Source organism: Acanthisitta chloris, unplaced genomic scaffold (assembly GCF_000695815.1).
Source record: "Acanthisitta chloris isolate BGI_N310 unplaced genomic scaffold, ASM69581v1 scaffold22138, whole genome shotgun sequence".
NCBI classification, from domain to species: Eukaryota; Metazoa; Chordata; class Aves; order Passeriformes; family Acanthisittidae; genus Acanthisitta; species Acanthisitta chloris.
In genome coordinates this window covers 34,675-55,604 of record NW_008689120.1, presented here as the reverse complement: position 1 = coordinate 55,604, position 20,930 = coordinate 34,675, and the positions used below count along the sequence as shown (strand labels likewise).

Below are 20,930 nucleotides of genomic sequence, written 5' to 3'. Positions count from 1 at the left end.
TGTGGCACCAAGTCCTTTTCCTGGGTACTGTATTTGATGTGTTTGAATTATCACCATGGCAAGCTGAGATGCCAGTGGTGTCATGCAGTGGGTACAGGATTGACTGCAGACACAATCAGCCTTAAGTAGAAGTTAGTGGCAAACTAAAATGAAGCAGCAATAATTTAAATCTGAATCAGTCCTCCGTGTGCTAAAGATATTCCCATGAGGAAAATGCTGTCTATCCAGACGTGCAGATTCCCACCTTGATCACAGCGAGTTTTTGTCATGTGGACTCGCAGAAAATAATGTGAAGCTGCTTCTGGGTTTCAATAGGAGATGGAGAGGTTGAGATGCTGTTAGTTCAGAGCCATTGTAGACACTGGGGTTCTGCTGCTGAGCACTGAATAGCTACAGAAACAGGTGATCATGAGACAGCTCTGACTCCCTTACATGGACACTTGTATCTTGGGTGGGTTTTGCTGCTGAAGGCAGGTAAGTTAAATGACCCTGACCTGTTCAACCCCCATTTACCTGCTCAGGGTTAGGAAGCACCAGGAAATACAGCACATCTTTTAGGGTCTGTTTTGCTGTGGACACCACCTGAGTGCAAGGAATGAAATGGAAGTGAATAAACAGCCTCATACCATAAGATCTTTCTTGGCTTTCCATCAGAGAAGGCAAAAACTTCCAAGGAATTTGGGAACCCAGGATTTTGAGTATTAACTGCACCTGTTTGTAAGTGAGAAACGTGCACCGTTCCACAAGGAGCTGATATCAAAAGGCCTGTGGGAGGCAAGTAGACAGGGAGGTTATTTCAGGGTCAGCTGAAGACCAAAACAAAAAGAGGTTTGCTTTTTTATTTCACTTTTTTTTTTTTTTTATTACAGGAAGATTTTTCTAAGTAGAGGGTGGGAGATAGATGTTTAAAGAGCACGGTCAGAAGTCTGTCTTAATTCACAGGAAATCACTTCCTAAGGAGAAAAATGAAAACTTTTGTAGTCCTTCCCTTTCGAGTCAAGAAATCCAAACTGGGAAAAAAAAAAAAGAACAAGAAGAAGAATAACAGAAATCCCTGAGCCAGTTAAACATGCAAATAGAATTTATTTGATTTTTCAAATTTGTAAGTGTTTCAAGGTAGCCAAAGGGCCTGGGCCAAAGCCATGGCTGAGGGAGCTCCAGTGAAGGGAATGGATCTGGAGCCAAGCTGATCCTCGGAGTGGTGCCACGGAGCTGGGGAGGAAGGGCTTTGCAGGCAGCAAATTAATGAATTTTGAGGCCTGCCAACAGCTGTCTGTCCTCTGCATTACCCCAGAGATGCATTTGGCCCATTTGAATTCAGGTTGCCTCTACCTGAAGGTGGGAATTTCTTCTCAGCTGTCACTGAGTGCCTTCTCTGCTGGAGAAAAGGGGTTAAATAATCTCCTTGTCACCTCTCTAGTGTTTCTGTGCACCTCAACATTGAGATGCTTTTATTTTCCCAAGACACAATTCTTTTCTTCTCAAGTGACGTTACCTGTAAAACCCTCAGTGAGTTCATCATTTCTCCCTCCAGGACAGTCTTTGCCTTTTTTTTAGCAAAGAGCAAGATACCCTAAGACTGAAAACCATCAAAACTGGGTCCATTTAGTGTAGAGCTCATGCAAAAAAAAGTCTTACACTCAATGCTAATGACATGCACAGCTCCAAACAAGCCACTGGTGAGCTGCCCCCGGTGCACAAAGCCACCCAGCCTGCCGGCACCGTTTGATGCACCATATAAAGGCTCCAACTGTCCTCTCAGACCAGTTTTACAATAGTGCAACTTCTCTTCCTCCGTGATGGTTGCTCCTGATTTAACGGAGCACAATAGAAACGTAGCTGTGGTCTAAAGAAACAGCCCTGAGAGCCTGCCGTGCTTGTGGAGAGAATGGCAGCCTTTCTTCAGCTGTCTGGAGGGATATACTTCTCTGCTAAGCTCTCCAGAGCGATTTGGGAAGCCCCTCCAGGCAGCTTACCATAACTTTTCAGCTCTATAGGGCCATTCCAATGGGTGAAATGCCTCTGAAGTGCCCACGGCTTCGGGAAGCAATTGTGTTAAGTCTGACCCTTCCTCTGATCTTGTCTCTCCTCTGGCAGGTGTCCACGTCCTGAGCTGCAGGAACAATCCCCTGATTATCCCCGTCATCCATGACCTCAGTCACCCTTTTTATCACACCCAGGCTGTCCTCATTAGCTTCAGCTCCCAGTTTGTGGCCATCTCCGGGGTGGCCCTGCGTTCCTTCCACAACTTCGACCCCATCACCATCAGCAGCTGCCAGCGAGGACAGACCTACAGCCCAGCAGAGCAGAGGTGAGCCTGTCAGCTTGCTTCCTTCTGCCTCGCCACCCACCGCCCCCCGCGCGGCACCAGGGGTGAGGAGGAGGCAGGAGGGGCACAGCAGCTGAACCCTGCTGACCCTTTTGTGTCTCTGGTAAAAAACCAGCAGTGTTCTCATTGATCAGGATGGATGGGACATTTAACCCTCATGGGATACTGTTAGTGAATTATTTCCTCTTTCTTTCTCCTCCCTCCTTTATCCCAAGCTCGGAATTGGGGCCAGTTAACTCTCCATACATTCCCTAGTCCAGCCTCGTTTTCGTCGCTCACACATTGCTTCAATCTAAACCTCTTTGTGCTGCTAAAGTGCCACAGGGACCTCCCACGGAAACGATCGCGCGGAGACAAAGTGATGCTTGTGCCCCAACAGGGACAGATCCTGCCAGGTGCTCATCCCTCTGCAGTGGCTGCTTGGCCATCCTGTGCAGCTTTGATGGCTGGGTAAAGGCCCTCAGCACCTCTCTGGATCCGACCCACGTTCTGAAAAGCTCTGTGGGACCCCCCAGGATGAAAGGTTTATGGCTACCGTTTTATTCTTGTTGTTATTACAGACACATCAATAGATCACCACCAACCCCTCTCAGTCTCTGCTTTACAGCATCCCACAGAGATTGTGACCTTTCATGGCCTCTGGTGCGGCAGCTTCATGGATCCTTTCAGCGAGGCAGTGAAAAGAAGAGGAGAGAATTTAGCAAAACCCCTGAAAGAATAAATTTTTTTTTTGGTCCTTTGTGAATTCAAAGTTGTGAGCAGTCGTCATACCATCGCAGCAGCAATAGTAAAACAAGTTGCATATCCCAGCAAACCTCTGCTCAGCCTCCTAAGCAAGCTGTCAGGGGTTTTGATAATGTTCTGGCTTGTTTTTAGGACTTGCTTTTATTCCAGGAAAGGCAGGAGGGTGAGAAGGGGGAGAGGGAAGGGAAAATAAAATTTTTTAAAAAAAGGAGTATATCTATAGCTAAATCAATCCAGTCAGTGTGTTCTGACCTAGATTCAAGGCGTCTGATCATTCTGTGCAATAGGTTGTATAAATTCAGAGGCCCAAAGACAGCAGGATCAAGTTTCAGATGAGAAGTCTGGTTGTGGAAGTTTGGCCAAATCCCAGTACAGGAGCAGGACAGAAAAAGAGCAAGAAAGACCCAGTGGAAGGAGATGGTGAGAAGCAACAGGGAGCTCAAGAGAGCTGAGACTCAGGACCACATTCCTCCTTCCTCTCAAGTTCTCAGTAGGATTTGAACCATTTGTTCACGTATGGAATTAGAAGTTCTCTGTGTTTAGAAAGTTATTTCCTTAACAAAAAATGCATTCCCCTTAGGCAAAGCTTCAGTGAGCCTTTGCAGCCCAGCAAACCAACCTTCAGGAATCTCTTGAGGAAGAATCACCCATCTTTTGCCTCTTAGTCTTGATTTTTTTGGCATCATTTTGTTTTCAGGGTGCATTGAACCCTTTCATCCCCTTGCTCTCAAAAACTTCCATCCGAGCCTCACTCCTTCAGTGTAACATTTTAGGTCTTGCAGGTTCCAACACTTGGATTGATAACAAAGTCTTCCATGTCTGTCAGGAAACTAGAAGCCCTCTGAAGTAAAGCCCTGATCCAAAGGCAATTCAAATCAGCAGGATTTTTCCAGTGATGACAGTGCTATAGTGAAGGATCTCCAATTTGCCTTGCGATGGGATGGTTTGGGATGGTCATATCTGCTTTCTTCTGTACAAAGAAAACTCCAAGCACTTCAGGATTACAAGATGCAGAGAAAGTTGTGCAGCCAGGAAATAGGTGACACCTTGCTGTCACCTGCTGTCCTTTTCCTCAGTTATTTTACCCAATTCATGAGGAACTTAGAGAGATTTTTGATATTTATTCCTAACAAGCTCAGGAGCTGTCAGTGGGTTTTCTACCTCCCAAGCTCACAGTCTCCTCATCAGACTCCTTTGGAGTCTCACACTGCCCATCCTTCCCTTCTCCCCTTTCCTCGCTGGTTGCATTTGCCTAATATGATTTTTAAAGTTTTTATTTCATTTTTAAAGGATCTTTCCTTCCTATGTGTAAGCATCAGTTTTACCGCTTTCATTTTCCTTAGGTTGACATGGATATTTTTGCCTGCTTTTTGGCTTCTTTCTACAAGAGATATTATTTCTTTCTCTTCGAGGAGAATTATTTTGCTTGGAGAGGATTTATAGCCAGATACAGACACTTCTAGGCAAGGGTGCAGATTTTAAAATTGAGAGGGAAAAGAAATATATTGGCCCTTAAAAGTTAACACAGCTTTTATTTTGAGGGTGAATTGATCCCTCCCATGGGCTAGTGACAACTTAATAACTGAAAATAAAACATGCACTCACTCTTCTTTCTTAAAATATGTATTACAGTGAATTTCTGAGAGAAAAAAATGGAGCTTAAATGTAAAAGTCCCATTGACCTTTATAGATAGTTGTCCTCAGTCATTATTAGTTGTTTTGAAAATCCATTCCACCCTCCTGAAGACATTTATAGAGAGTTTGAAACTACTCTGAACTTTCCAGTTGTATTTTTCCAGTTGTTGGTTTTAATGCTGCCACTGACCACAGGCTCTTTTCTCTTGTTTTCAGCAGAAGTGTTCCTCACTGCTGGAGATGTGCTGTGAAACGACACACTTTATTCTCACATTGTGTCCTCAGACCAGATACAACAGCTCAGTTAGTTCTTCTCTTGTGCTTTATAGCTCAAATGATCATACTTTTATTATTTCCTATCTAGGCTTGTGGAGTAGGTGGTGAGATTGGATGTGCAGAAGCAGGGGTGTAATTTCCCACTCCTGCTGCATTGAAGCTGACTTTGGCAGTGGTTCCTCAAAAATCAGGTTTTTGTCCTTTTCACTGGGTAGGAAACATCAGCTGGAGGTTTCCCATCCCTTTGGCAAGGCAGTTCTTGTGAAGCATGGCTTTCCCTTGGTGGCATTTCTCTGCTGTGGTCACCAGTCCCCTCCTCCATCCCTCCTGGTGCCATTGCTCCTCTCCTGGAAACTTCAGGCAGGAGGCAGGAAAGCCCAGGTAGGCACACCAACACAGCTGTTGGAGTTGTGGATTGAAGGAGTTTCCAGCTTTCTAATCCTCCATCATCTCCAAGTTCACACTGAAGACAATCCCTCTCATCCCTGGCTGCCCAAAACTCTCCAGTCTTCATGTCCCACATCATGCAGCACCTTGTGCTTTCTAGCTAGTGTAGCAAAAAGATTTTCCTCTCCTTTGTTTGGTTAAATCTTGGCACAGCCTCACTCTTACGGCTTCAAAATTGCTTGTGCAGAGGAGATTTTGGGTTTACCTCCCTCCACAAGTGTGCACATCTGGGGGTTTGAGACCAGCACTGTGCACCAAGACCCACCCTGGGCTAGCACACCATCACCTCCCCTGCCCTCTGTGGAGACATGTCCTCCAAACTTCACCCTTTGCTGCCCCAAAGAAGCACCAGGGAGACGTAACCCACTCCAGCTCTTCTCTTTGTCTTGTTCTCTCCTGCTGTCAGCTTCCCCAACAAGAAATGATGAAGATAAATCTTCAGCAGCAGAGCAAATGCAACTGCTCTTTGTAACTGCATTTATTTTATTCCTTCTTATAAGGGGAAAAAAAAAAAGGGTTTCCTCATCTCTTTTTTGTTGTGAATTAATGCAGCTTTCTCTTTCCCCGTTCAGCCGCCTTTCCCCTGCCCTGCGTTCTGTCATTAAGCACAATCTCTGTCAGCTTGCTTCGGGTGAAATTAATGAATTTCTCACAGAACTGTTAATCATAGAAGCTTTGGTCCGTGACATGTGTTATAACTCAATGGGTTTTTAACCTTCGCCCCATTTTGGTAATTGGCAAACGGCATCATTTGGCTTTTATTAAACTGGAAGGCGATGCGTTTTCTTTGTTTGCCTGGACAGACTCTGGCAGGGAGACCTGTGAGGCTGCTAACGCCCAGGGACATGGTCCCACTTCCAAGCTGGCAGAGTGATGGGGCTTTGAGAGCTTTATCAGTTCAATATGGACCCCCTGGGCAGCAAGAGCTCACACAACGGGGCGCAGGCAGGCTGAAGGCAGAGCTGCTCCCCGGGGTGAATTTGCCCTGCCAATGATGGGGACGTGCTGGCTCATGCCTCTCCTTCCCCCACAGCTTACCTGGGGTTGGATCAAGTGTTTTCTGTGAATCTCTGGGTTTAGCTGCATTCTGACCCTTTTGCTTTGAAGTGGGGTTTGCTGTGATCGCTGTCAGGGTCAGTCCCAGTGGTACTGTGGTGACATTGCTGAAGGGACCATAGGTGATGCTGCTCTTTTGGCTACTCTCCTGGATGAGATTTTGAAGGTAAACATTTTTTTAGGAAAGGGATTGATCCTTCTTCCTGTTGCACAGGCAGCATAGGTTCACCAGTCCCCATCCAGTCCCAAGGACTTGGGTAGATGTTCTTTGAGATTTTGTGTCAGTACAAGGAGACTGATGTGTTTTAGCTGAAGGCTAAAGAAGACAAAATCATTGCCACCTTTGCAGTTCATACTTTTTTAATTTCTACAGCAAGGTATGTGGCTAGCAGCCTCTCCTTTTCAAAATGATGCATATATGTTTGGATTAAAGAGAGAGAACCTGCTCTTGCCTTTAGAGGAACCTGTAGAGAGGAGAATACAAACCCATTGTGAGGATAAATCCATTGGAAAACCCCTCAGAAGGCTACACCTGAATTTTATGTATGGTGGCATAGAACAAACCCAAATTGCACTTCAGATCTGCAGCCCAGTCTGTCCTACAGTGGAAAAGGAATTTTTTCCTATGTGTGAGAGATAATGGTGTGGCTCTTCTCACCATGAGCTTTTACGCTCACCTGTGCATATCTATGTGCCAGAGCTATCACAAAGGAAACAAAGAATTAGGGCAGCATGTTAAGATGAGTTCTTGGAAAAGTGCTTGACCCCAGGGTTAGGAAAAGAAAGTTTGGCTGCTATAAGCTTTTTGAAAGAGGAAGTCCTGGATTGTTTTTGTGTGAGGAAGGAAGAGCTCCACTTAATTGTTAGAATTTTCTATAAACATGCTAAAATACAAATGTTTCTAGGATTGTGTCACTAAGACCCCAATTTAGCAAAGCCCTTAGCTATTTGCTTACATCCCCCTGTAGTCAAATCTATCAGTGGGACTTAACTGTGCTTTTGAAGTTAAGCACATATTTAAGTGCCTTGCTGAATTGGGGCCAATATTGGCACAGAGAAATACAGATTTAGAGGCTAATAACTGAGCTCATTTAGATTAGGGGTGGGCAGAATGGATTTGAATAAAGTAAGAACTGGCTCAGGACCTCAGCCTACATATGAAGCTAACTTAGTTCAGGGCTTTTTACATCATTGAAACAGTCTGCCTTGAACTGTTTTTCACATGCAATGGAATGTGTGCAAGAAATCCACTGCTCCTTGCACTCACCTTGGTGTAAAGATGTTGTTTTAGGAAATCATACACTCTCAGGGCAAGAAAAGGAATGAGTGAATCCTGAAGTGGACCTAGCAAAATAAACACTTGTCAGGGAATATCCCAGGTAACAACAGCTGAACAAGTAAATCACTAGAGTGGTCCTTGGGTCCATTGTGGAACGTTCATCCAGAACAGCTCATACTCTGTTAAGGAATTTGTGGAGTTAGGATAGACCAGAGATGATTTGAAATAGGCAGTTTTGATGAAGTCACCCAATTTTGATTGGAAGAAAATGGGATAAACTCTCTTATGCCAGGAGTCAACATGAGTTAGAGCTGAAGCGATTTCATTCTTAGATACTCTATATTGTTTCTTTCCTGTGGAATACATAGTTTCTGGACCATGTGATGATTAACCACTGTTAAATGGCACTATCCATGCAAGAGCTTCTGTAATCCACAAATGGATGTGATGGGTTCTTTGTCTAAACTTCCTACTTGGAGATATTCATTTCTCCTTAATTCTGCATTTGTAGAACTCAATTCAAGATCGTGACTTCAAAATTCATTGGGATTTATGGCTGACAGTAGCTGATACCAAATTGGAACCAGTAGCTAGAGAACCAGAAATATTTAAATTGGAAACATTTGGTGGCAGTGGTTGTTTTTTTACAAAAAGTGAATGGTTGTATTGTTTGTCACTGAAGTCATTCATATAGAGTTACAGACAGAGAGAGCTGCCCAGATGATCTGCTAACCGAGGCATAATCTGGAGCCTGGAGGGGGTGGCTAAAAATGTTCCCTGGCCATTTCAGAAGACCACAAGGGGACTTGTAAACAGAAAGAAGAACATCACAATAAGTGTTTCTTAATGCCTTTGTCTGTGGTGTTTCAGTTCTGTAGAACTTTTAAGCCCAGGCTTGCTCATCTGGTGTCCTGATCTGAACTCAAGAAACCAGATTCTTTTCCTCCTTTACATTGATGGAAATGAAAAGTGATGCCACTAACTGTGGTGACGTTGCTTCAGATTTCCCCTTGTGCAAATTGCAAAGATTTTCTTAGGCTCATCCCTCCCTCTGAAGCCATTCAAGGCCAAATTCAGGGCTACATTAATTCACATAAGTATTAGATTAAATAAGTCTGCTATTATTTTATTTTTCCAACTCCAGTGCAAGAAAGTTTTCAGATTGTGCAGGAGTTTTGCAATGGGCAGTCAAGGTTTGCAATACGTACTTCGGAGAGTGGCTTGGCATTAGTGCTCACTTTTTTCCTCAGTGAGTCAACTTCCTCATCACTGGAGCTCTGGCACAGGAGGAACTCATGTTGCAGCCTCACCCTCTGAAAAATGGAGGGAGCAAAGTGGGAGTTAGCTTCAGGGGTTGGTGTATCTGGGACATGTAGGGAGGGTTCAACAAGACATCCTTCATGGTTTACACTCTCACTCAACATCCATCTGCAGATATTCTTGTTGATGTCAATTGAGGACTTAACTAGCAGTGCTGTGAGGTTAGTGAGGTTAGTAACTCAGGTTAGTAACTCAGGTTAGGAAGGTTCTGCTCTGCTCAGAGAGCCACAGGGTGTGAAGCTGCTGGGGAGCTGCTGCCAGAACAGAGTAAAGTCTGTGGTTCGCACTCCTGGGTGATCCATCATGGGCATTTGCAAGGCAATTGCATGTGGCTGTTCTCATCTCATTTCTCTTCAATGGTGACCACCTGGGCACTGGGATATACTGCTCACTTGTTTTTATGTCGTTTCAACCACAGTCTTATCGATTGGTATGAAGTGAAATCAATGACAGTTTAAATCTGTAGGGCAGGCCGTGAGTTGTAGTGACTGAAAATAACATGTGAAACCCTTGGTATGGTGGGTGGGGATCCTCCTGATGGCAGGATCACTCTGGGTAGGTCAGCTCTGGCAGAGGATCATCTGTTCTGCTGAAGTGATGAACATCACAGTTGTGGTGCTGATAGATAGGGAGCTGTTTGTTGCATACAAGGGTATTGAGTTGGCCAACACAGAGATGGAATTCTCCTTCCTCGGTCCTGTCAGCAGCAATACTTTGTACACAATGAGGAAATCAGATCTTTCTGAATGTAGAAGTTGTTTATGGCTCATCACACACCAGGGAAGGGCTGACACTGAACAAGCAACCTTAAATTACAAGCAGAGGGCACTTCCCATACAGCACTAGTCTGGGACAGAGAAATGAGTTGTGGAGGTACATAATACTGTCATTTAATCTGATCTAGAGCTCAGTAGAGACATGTGCAGATGTGCTTCTCTCTCAGTAACATGGGGATAACAATACCAGCCCAGGTGTCTCGCAGGGGTGTCGTGAAAATTAATTAGATAATGTCTGCACAGTGCTTTGAACACAGCAAAACACCACCTACATGTTAAGTCCTGGTCTTACTTAGCTGGACAGGGTTTTGGTGACTGTTAACCCTTTTTGCAGGAGACAGGAATAGCTTGCTTGTAATCCATTTCAAAATATGTACATTGACGTATTGCTTTCCCTTCTTTCTCTAACTTTCTGTGATTCAGGTTCTTCCCTACCCACGTAGATGGAGAAACAAGCCAATATTTTCCCTCCTCAACTAATTTAACTGTATTTAAATTAAATTTGTTTTAATTTTTGGCAGAGCCATATCACCTTGTAGGAACCCCTAATCCCAGAAATTTTGTCTCTAATCTAGAAAAACATCTTTGCACATAAAATCTTGGAATGATTTGGGTTGGAAGGGATAAAAATCATCTAGTCAAACTCCAATGCAGTGAGCAGGGGCATCTTGCACTAGACCAGGTTGCTCAGAGTCTCATCCAGACTGGCCTTAAATGTGTCTAGGGATGGGGCATCCACTGCTTCTCAGGGCAACCTGTGCCAGTGTTTTACCAGCCTCATTGTAAAAAGATTTCTTCCTTCTATGTAGTGTAAATCTCCCTCATGCTTGAAGTCTCTGAGCATTTTCACTGTCATTTAGTTGAGGAACTGCCCCATACTCACACTAGAACATGTGCTATAGTGTTTGACTCAGGTCATCAGAGATGGTGAAAGATTTTGTGTCAAGCAGACATCTCTCTGCGTTTATAAAAATAAACCAAAACCCTCTTTTTACAAGTTGTGTTAAATGTTACAATAATTTTCTGGAGGGAGAGCAGACAGTTTCCATCCAGGGAAACATTTTATGGATGGCAGGACAGCAGCTGGAGAGATCTGAAATGACAGCATGCTGCTGAGCTTGATAAGAGCTTATCAACACAGCTCCACAGCTGATGTTTGGTGTTCCTCATGAAGTGGGATAAAATGAACGTGTTGATTTCAATCGAGTTTCTCCAAGATAAGAGTGTCTGTTGCAGAAACCCCTCCTCACACGTACACACATGCACTTATCTCCAGCATTATCAGGCACTCCTGAATTCAGCAGATTTAAAACTGGATGGGGCATAAGGGCTGTTCTTGGAAGGAGAGTGCTTTCACAGGATGCATGGATGGATGGATGGATGGACGGACGTTGATACAGGAGTAGGAAGGTCAGAGCGTAGTTGTATATTACAGAACAGAAAGTAATTCTGCAGAATTGGCAGGCTCTTCCCTTCTGCCACAAGACCTGTAATTTGCTTTCATTATCATCACCATTGCCACTGCCCCTGTCCTTCAGAAGGCATAACAAGAGGGTGTGCTCCTTGGAGAGGAGTCTGTCAGTCAAACACACTTGCTCTTGTGGAATGGATTGACTGAATTAAATAAAAATACCACTTCTTGTCTCCCTCCTAGCTGTGTCCACTACTCCTGTGAAGCCACTGACTGCCAGAAGCTGGAGATTGAGAATGCAGTGCTGAACTGCACCAGTGGTGGGTGGTACAACGGTGCCCAGTGCAACGTGAGCTGCAGGACTGGCTACATCTTGCAAATCCACCGAGATGATGACCTTGTCAAAAGCCAGGTTTGTTCTGCTGGGTTTGTTTATGATCCACAAGACAGGGATGAGCAAACAGATGTGGAGAAATTGGGAAATAACCCAGCCTAAACCTCAAAATCTCAGGCCTTATCCAAATACTTCTCACCAGAATAGGAGCCCCCTGACTCTGTAGGGAGGAGGGAGCTAAGCTCAGATGTTCCCCAAATTTAGAAATTTTCAACCCAAAATGTTTAAATATGTGCTTAGTCCTTCTTTGATCTGGCTGGCTCTACTCAGCTAGGCAGTGTTTCTTGGGTTGGTGTTTTGGGAGTGGGGTGGTTGTGTTTTTGCACAACCAATTTCTGGGCAAAATACCTCATTTGTAGTCCTCAGATTGAGGCTAACAATGTCTTAACTCCTCTGCAGTGTTTCAGTCCATCTACTCCCAACCACACCCTGACATGTATGTATCAAGGGGATGGAAAAAGCACCCAAACCTTTTTGCTTCCAAAGAAAGCATTGAAAACCTCCCCCAGTGGGGCAGGTAGTGCTCCCCATCCTCTCTAGGCTATGCAATAATAATCCAGTCCTACAGAAGCAACATGTCTTCATGAAGTGAGGAGGGCAATGAGGAACATTATCAATTTCTTTCAACATTAAAAAATGCAGGTCCTTTGTGCTGGGGAAGGTGGATGAGGTGCACAGCATCATGGTCCATCCTTGGCATGTCACTGGGAACAGGGTGCTCGGGATACATTGGTGCAGGGCAGACACCCCAGTCTGTACTCTCACCTCTAATGCTGCCAGATCCTGGGAGCACAGTGTGGAGGGTGGTTTCCCTCATAGTTACCTTCTCCTAAGTTGTGGGGGCAGTGCACACTTCTGGGGCAGCAAACACATCTGGGGCAGCACACACATCTGGGGCTGGGGCAGCCACACTCAGCAGCCTGTCTGTATTTGTGAAATACTGTGTTCTTCATGAGCTCGCAGAGGGGGGAGACAGAGTGGAGGGGAATGAGTCAGCCCTTTCAACTCAATTACAAAACAAATACAGGACCCCGCGAGCTGGGCCTCTTCCACCCTAATTGGCATCAGCACCAGAACCCTAGCTCCAGCTGAGCATTTTTACAGAGCAGAAAACAAGTTCTCAAACGAGCCTGAATGGCTGCACCAGGAAATCCTTGGAAGAGATCTGTACATGAGGTACATGGAGCATGCAGGGATCCCAAACCAAGTGAAATGCCCAAAACATGCTTCACCAGCACTGTGTTACTTAAATGCAAAAATTACCTTTTGGGGAGGCTCAGCCAGCTGTGTATGGTTTTACTTGGGGAAGTTTGGTTGCAGAGCCTTGATCAGACTCATATGAGAGGAGTGGAGGATTTTAGCACCCCTAGCTAACGTGATTCACTGCCTATTACAACATGCTTCCTCTCACCCTGGTCTGCTATTGCACTTCGTTGTCTTTTTTTCCACCAGTAAAACCCCCTGAGGCCAATGGCTTTGTTTTGCTCAGTGCTGTGCATTCACTGTCCAAATTAAGGAAGGAGTGGAGCATCTTAAAGATACCCATGATCAGCTAAGCACATTAAACACATGCTTGAAAAGTTTATTCATGTGCTTCAGAGATCTGTTGGAAAAGAACAGAAAGTTTCTTTTACTGTCATCTTGGTTTATTTCTTTGTGTCAGGTGCTTCAAACCCAGAACTTGTGTAACATGTAGGCAAAAAAATTAACTATATGAGGATGTCCAGAATCCAGGGTTTGGATTCCTTGTATTGTATTGCATCAAATTGCATGGTGCTCCTTCCACAATTTCTTCCCAGCTTCAGCTCCTTCTCCAGTCACAAGCATTTGGGGATGAGATGGGGCATGTGGGTTGTTATCTAGAGGGACTTTCTGCCATGATGGAGGAATCTTGCACAAAGTTTGTTGGATGACTGTTATCATTTAGTTGAGTATTTCACTAGTTTAATTGATTTGAGGGTCTAGAAGTATTTTTTTTTCTTGATGTAACTGACAGGGGAGGAAGAGGAGGAAGGAATGTATCTTCACACACTTATTTCACACTCTTGGATAGGAAGGAGGCTGAGGTGAGGTGCAACATCTCAAAGAGCAGACTGAACATCAGTGGCCCATGACCACTGCATGCTGATGAAGATGATTCACAGACCAGCAAAAACACTTTGGTTTAGCATCTGAACCACGTTTGTCTTCCGTATTTCACGGAAAGACAGAAAAAAACAGGGTTGAACAGAGAATTAAAAGCAAAATTTTCAAAAGCATCTCAGAGATGTAGGGGCACAAGTCACATTTCAAATCAATCTTTTACATCTAAGGTGGCTTTGAAAATCTTCTTACCAGTTTCTGCACTTTCTGGCCTCTGTGTCTTCTGAAGCCACCATTTTAATCAGTCTTGGGGCAAAACATTCATTCCCATTCCCAAATTCAGTTAAAATTCCATAAAATCACCAAACCCTGAAACAAATCAGCGCTCTGTGCAGCAGAAAACTCTTTGCTGTTCGCAAATAAATAGAAAGCTGAGCTGTTTACAGACTCTTGGGCTCTCTCATCCTCATTTAGGGACTTCAGCAACAACAACAAAGGGGTTTGCATAGTGATGGAGCAAAATCCTTCACGTATCTTTCTCACAAAGAAGATCTCGGGATGTTTTCATTCCCCCTCCCCAATTTCTTCCCACCCTCCTGACAACTCCATCGCTCTTTCTTCTCTTCTTCCCCTTTCCCCCCTTTGTCTTTCACTGCTTTCCTCCCCCTTGTCCTTCACTGAAAGCTCAGCTCATTCAGTTGCTTGTTGTCATCTCTCCTTGAAGCTACCACCACTGCTGCTCTGGTCAAGAGGTGTTATTTAAAACCCAGCAGCTCCCTAATGTTGTGCAAAGGCATCATCAATCATGCCAGGAAAAGAAAGCGCAGCTCATGTGGGTTCAATTAGAGGCACAGTAGTGGGCAGAAGTGGAAGAATACTTAGAGGGGAGGGCACAGCTGTTCATTTTTAAGGAGAGGAAACTTCACACGTGAAGCATCGCTTGAAGAAGGAGCCGGCTGGGATCCTGGGCAGCAGGAAGGAGACATGAATTCTCCCAGGCTGTTGTAAGTCCCAAGAAACAAATCTTTCTGGCACCAGATTTGTTTAAGTTTGCATCCTCTTCACTGTACTGCACACTGTATCTTTGGAGGCCCTTTTATTTCCCCTCTTTTCTCCTCCTTGCCCACCCTCCCTCCTTGCGTAAGCCTCTTTTGGAAGGCAGGACATGAAGGGAAGCGGTTGCTGTGATGCCAGTCAAAGCAGCACAAAGTGCCCAAAGTGACAGCTAATAAACCAGATGAGAAAGCCAAGTGCTTCATATGGACTGCTGTGAGCTGGGTGACCTTGTCAGATCAGACAGGCGAAACAGGCACGTGCCTGCTCAGCTCCGGGTGGGGGATCTCTCCAAAGCAGATGCAGATGCTGCCACTAAGACCCAGTACTGGATCCAAAGACGTCACTGTTCAGGCTGAGTCTGTCCAAAATACCCTCAAAGTGTGGCAAGGAGCTGGGGAGAAGCAGTTTCCTGCTCAGCAGCAGGAGGTCCTGCCCCTGGGCACTGCAGTGATCCCACCTTCAGGTGGAACACTGCAAGTGGGAGAAGCTGCAAGTTGGTGGGTGCCATCTGCAAAAATTTCTGTCCTCTGTGCTTTCAATCACAGCCACTAGTCTTTGTCTCCATTGCAGGGAATGTTCTCTGTCATGTCCTGCTGTAGAATTGCATGTGCTCCTATTACTTGAAGTGATGACATGATAGACATGCTCTAAAATGTGCCATTATTATGTCTGACCTTGAAAACCTCAGCTTCTATCCTACAAAGTGTGGAACAAATTACTGGAAAAAGCTGAGAAGCCAGGGTCTTACCCACATGGGCACAGCTTCTCTGCATGGGAATGGCCTTCCCAGTGTGCCAGGAAGAGGAAAAGCCATATGGGTCTGGAAAGACTCTTACAGATTAGGTTAATGTTTTTGTTGGGAAAGTACCACAGGGAAAAACCCAGAGATGAAAATGTGGAGACACTAGTTATTATTTTTTTAACACCATCAATAGGGGCATAAACTAAGGGCAGTGGGAGCATGGCTGCAGTGAAGGATCCTTTCCAAGGAGAGGGTTTCTCAGGCACATCACATTTCCAGTGGGCTGTAGTGTCCTGCAGCTTTCTGCTAACAAAGGCCACAGCTGCAACTGAAATGCTCTCCTGAGTGTTAGCTCAGGCAAAACATTCTTGCCCTTTTTCTGTAAGGTGTTACTGTCATGCACAGATATTGCTTCTGTTTAAATTCTCGTGTCATGTTCTGGTTTCTGAGTTTGCACTGTTTATTGGTGTTCTATAGAGGTACATCTGATCTGCAACCCTACTGTTAGAGAAACTCCCTTGCAAACCACAGTGCCTCTTAGCAGCCAGGACCAGCTAGTTGAAACAATCATTTCTTCTTAAACTAGACCACACCAACACTAATAACTTCATTCCTGGAGTTGAATCTCTTATCACTGATAGAGCTTCCTTGTGTATAGCATGGATCTAGCCTCCAGCAAGATACCATGCAAGACCTATGTCTTTTCCATAACATTTAGATAGCCCCTGACATCATTAGCTTGGGTTTATTGACATCAGTAGCTTGGGTTTATGTTTTAAGTTCCAGCAGCCAAGGTGCTGCTGTGTTATTTGATGATAGCAACTGTTAAAGGGAAATGAAGGCTTTTCAGAATGCTGGAGCAGATCATCCTGGAGTGCAAAGGTGGTGATGCTGCTGTCTGTATGGTTTTGAAGATATGGAAATACAGTGTAACATCTCTTCTCCTGTGGCAATCCTACTGCAACTTCCTGGAAGCACAGGCATCTTCAAAGCAGTAACTGCCTGCAGTTTATGTGTACATTTTAGTGGTACAAATATTCTGATAAGCAACAAAGGCAGAATTAACACCCACTGGGGAGTGAAATGATGGGGAATGGGAACGCAGAGTATCACTTCACCTGATCACTCTGACTATCCCAGAATTGCTACTCTAAATTTGTAGAAAAGACATCTTTTTCCATCAGCAGTGCTCCCTGTTTAAATAAACTCCACCGTCTAGGAAAGGGGTTTTGTGCCCACTTGAGAAGTGTCCAGTTTCTCAGCTCTGGGACTGCTTTTTCCATTCTGAATGCAACCATATATCAAAGGGAGACAGGTCTGAACTTCTGTTGAAATCATTAGGGTGTTTTTGCAAAAAAGGGAATCCAGGTCCCTTTGATGTGTGCTAGAAAAATTCCCCTTCCTTTTATAAACCCAGATCAATGGTCGGCGGTGCAAATCTCCTGTGAGCATACCAGCCCTGAATAAAATATTCCCTGGAGGCAGAGGAGTGCTGCTGTATGGCTTGGTCAGATTCCTCACCAGTATCTTCCCCTTCTCATGTTTGGGTTTCTCACGTTTCTATTTCTTCTGTCCCTCTCTTTATTTTGGGATGGAGAGAAGAGTTAGATTTTTCTCTCGTAGTTTTTAATACTTTTCCATTATTAATTAGGAAGTAGATATGTTGTTTACTCAGTTCTCTTTGCCAACATCTGTTTATCCTTCAGTCACCCAGTAAATTCTTCATCTTAGCTTTGGATGGGTGACTCCTTTCCTTTTCCTTCTTTCCCCCTAGCACTTCAGGATTTCAGTCTGCTGTGCTGTTTGGATTATTCCTCAGATCCACAGAAGTGTAGCTTCTGTGTAGCTGTGATGGTAGAGTGACTTCGGGCAAGTCAGAGCACAGGCACCGACTGTGTTCAAACTCTCAAGTGCCAGGTGCCAGTTATAGGCAGGATGCTCTTGGGTCTGTCCATGGAAAACTCCTCCTGGAAAAGGTCTGTCTCTCAGGCATTCATGTCCATGGTGCCAGGGCATCAGGGCCCTGATTTCATGTGGAGCCTTGGGGCACTGTGACAGAGAAGCCATAACAGCAACTGTCAGTATCTGCACACAGCGTTGACGTGGCCCAGGGCACTTCCCCTGGCACTCCCATCCAAGGGTGACTGACACCTCTCAGGAGAGCCTCTGATGGGAGTCCCAAAGGGGTTCATGTCAGGCTGGCTTTTACTTCAAATCCAAGAGTGAGTTTGACTACTTGGAAGCACATGGGTATCCCCGTGGCGTGGCTAAGTCACCACAAAGGTGACAGGGGTAGGAGACAGCTGTCACTTCCAACAGCTCAGGCTTGCCCACTCCTTTCTGATCACAGGGCAGAGCAGAAGGTGCTGTGCTCATCCCAGGAGGCCATGCAGACAAGAGTTTGAAATATTTGTGGTGCTCCACCCTTTCTATAGAAGTGCTGTGATGTCTCACCCCAGAGGTGACAGCAATACATCCTGATTCTCTGACACTGTTTCTTGTGGCACATTGGTGGGTTTAATTGCTGCTGTCCAAAGGATGATGGTATGGATCAGGTTTTTGCTTAATTGTGAGCCACAATGTAGGCTGTTATTTGGCTTGAAATGGTTTTGATCTCTTCCTTGCTGGCTGTGGTTGCTGTAGGCATGTGTCTTTTTCCAGATGGAGTCCAGCGTCACCATGACGTGCATGGATGGGAAGTGGAACAAGCAGGTGACCTGTGAGCCCGTGGACTGTGGTATCCCAGACCAGTACCATGTCTACCCAGCCACCTTCAACTGCAGTGAGGGGACCACCTTTGGCAAGAAATGCTCCTTTACTTGCCGCCCTCCTGCTCTTCTGAAAGGTACTGGAGGGTGTCTGTGCAGTGACCTGGGGAAAGCTGCACAGCTAACACAGACAGCTCCTAATAATATATGTTACTGTTGCTGTTGTTTTAGAATTATTCATGATATTTTAAGTATGAAGAATTATGAGACTCTATGGAAGGTTTATTTATATTAGAAGTTAAGTTCCTTTGCATCTCTCTATTACCTTCCTTTGACCTTTCCTTGATCGTGGCTGGCCAGGCAGTAATGACAGTGAATATTGCTTCCATACAACCAAAACATGGAAAAGTCATGGGGATAAATCAAATTGAGCTCTCTCATCTTCTTTCCCATTCCTTCTCTGTTTCCAATGTCTGTCTTCCTTCTATGTGTTTGGAAAGGCAGGAGATGACTGAAAAGCCTCATGTCCCAGTGGCACAGATCCCCAACACTGTTTTTTGTAATCCACCATCACCTCTCTGCTTTTCCACACTCATCTTGCTCAACCTCTGACCTTTCTCTCCTCTTCTTGTTTGGGACTCTTTACTTTTTTTCTTATATTTTTTTTTCCCTCCTAGAAATAACACATTCTACTGCCTTCTCTCCTTTTCTCCTCCATCTGCTATCCTGCTGCTTTTCTGCTAACATCCCCATCATCTTCTCAGCACCTTCATCTCTTCTGCTCGTTGGCACATTACCCTGTTTGATCTGGTCCTCAGGAAACCAGAGAAGATACCATTGTTAATTTGAAAGAAGATGAGAGACAAATTAACTTGTTATCTCACAGCAGAGTAATTTTAACTGCTGTTGTCAATGCAGATGCAAATGCTGTATAAACTTTTTCTTGTACCTGTGGCATCACCTTTTCTTCTCAGATTCATTGCAAACTCCAGGAAAGGAAGGCAGGGGAAATATTCTTCATTTAAGTGAAAGTATATGTTGATTTCTTCATATGTAATGAAATTACTTGATTCTTTTTGAGTGCCACAAGCAGCCAATGTGCAGTGAAAGTTAAGACTACTCAACGTGAACATTTTTTTTCTAAGAATTCCCTTTTTCTGTGCATATACTCAGAGGGTCATCTTCAGCAAGAGATGTTTTTTTCATTTAAAATGCTTTCAATTTTTTTGAGAGGCAGTGAAAGTAATGATACTGATCATGATCAAGAAGAACTGATGATTCAGGGAGGGGTAGATGGAGGGATGATAACCAACCCCCCAGGTCAGGGGGTGCAGCTCAGGTGTGTAGCATCACCTCACTGTTGTCCAGAAATGCTGTGAGGTAAAGGCACCATTTGGTGTAGAGCCATCAGTGATGACTAATAGATGTTGCTACTAAGCTTCTGGAGAATGGTGTTGGAATGACTCATGCCTAATTCAATCACTGACGTCATGACAGCCACTGTTGGTAATGTCACAGCTTATCGCTTTGCAGTGGCAAGTATGATATCACCACGGCTGGTCTGGGGAGCTGCTGCATGAGTCAGAGCAGAGGAACATGCTGGTGCTCCAGAAAAGAGCTCCCTTCTGCACAAAATACCTCTGCAATCATCTGCAGTTGGGGAGGGGAGAGAGAAAGCCAGGGCTGGTTTAATGCGGCTGCTCTTATCTTTGTGGGCAAGGCAGGAGGGCTCCTCCACATACCTTCCTGAGCCCTCCAGAGCCTTTTGTTTTCTTCTCCTTTGAATTCCACCCTCATGCCCCTGCTCTCTTCCTTCCCTCGCAGAGAGATGGCATTGCTCTGGGGTTAGCAGTTTGTCAGTATTATTTCGGATAAGTCCGAAGTTGGCTCACTGTTGAAAATATGCCTTGTGGGTTGAGAAGAGTTCCTGCAGCAATGCTCAGGGATTTCAATGGAGTATTAGGGATTTTTGGAGGGTTAGTGGCTCATAGCTGTGCTTTGTTTCTTAGGAAAAAGCTTATTCCTTTTCAACATATGGTATAAAATAACAAAGAATGTAAAATACACTGAGACTGGGCTACTTTTAGCTTAACCTTCTGAAGTCAAGTAGGTCATAGCAGAGGCAAATAGATCTATTGTACCTTTTACCTTTGAGGTGTTGGCCAAGAAAGCTTCCTGAGTAAAATGAGTCTCTAATGAGTATTATGAATCGTATTTATCACAGTGGTCCCTAAGGATTGAGAGTCCCCAGCTGAGAATGGCTCCTCATTGTGTTGGAGTAGTGACTCTAATACTAACAGATGCTGCTCCAAAAGGCTCAAAATTGAAATAAAAGGGACAGATTCATGGAAGAAATATAACACAGAAGCAGAATGAAGAATGTGATGGCACCAAACCCTCTGTTAAAGCCATGGCTTTGGAGAGGAGGGGGTTGATGTATGAAACAAGCTTCCTTTCAGACAGGAACAAAATAAGGAAGAGAAATACAAAAGATGACAAAGCCCGTGTGGCTTCCCCTATGCTATAGCATTTCCTGAAATAAGCACTGCCTGCCTGTCATCTGAAAACAGAGTCCTTAATGATTGAATGCCATCAGCTAGAAAGAGAAAACGCATAGGATATACACGGTTGAATTTGTCAAACCGACCGAGGTGACTTTTGATATATTATGGGTG

At 44.6% G+C, this 20,930-nt stretch overlaps 1 protein-coding gene across 1 annotated transcript in view; it reads left to right on the top strand.

Annotated features, from left to right (window-relative positions):
- Positions 1-20,930, top strand: part of PAPPA (pregnancy-associated plasma protein A, pappalysin 1) — a 179,508-nt gene that overhangs the window by 129,344 nt on the left and 29,234 nt on the right. The window contains exons 13-15 of the mRNA XM_009081311.1: positions 2,098-2,311; positions 11,517-11,685; positions 18,209-18,392. Of these exons, the coding sequence (XP_009079559.1) occupies positions 2,098-2,311; positions 11,517-11,685; positions 18,209-18,392 (567 nt within the window). The remainder of the gene's footprint in view (positions 1-2,097; positions 2,312-11,516; positions 11,686-18,208; positions 18,393-20,930) is intronic.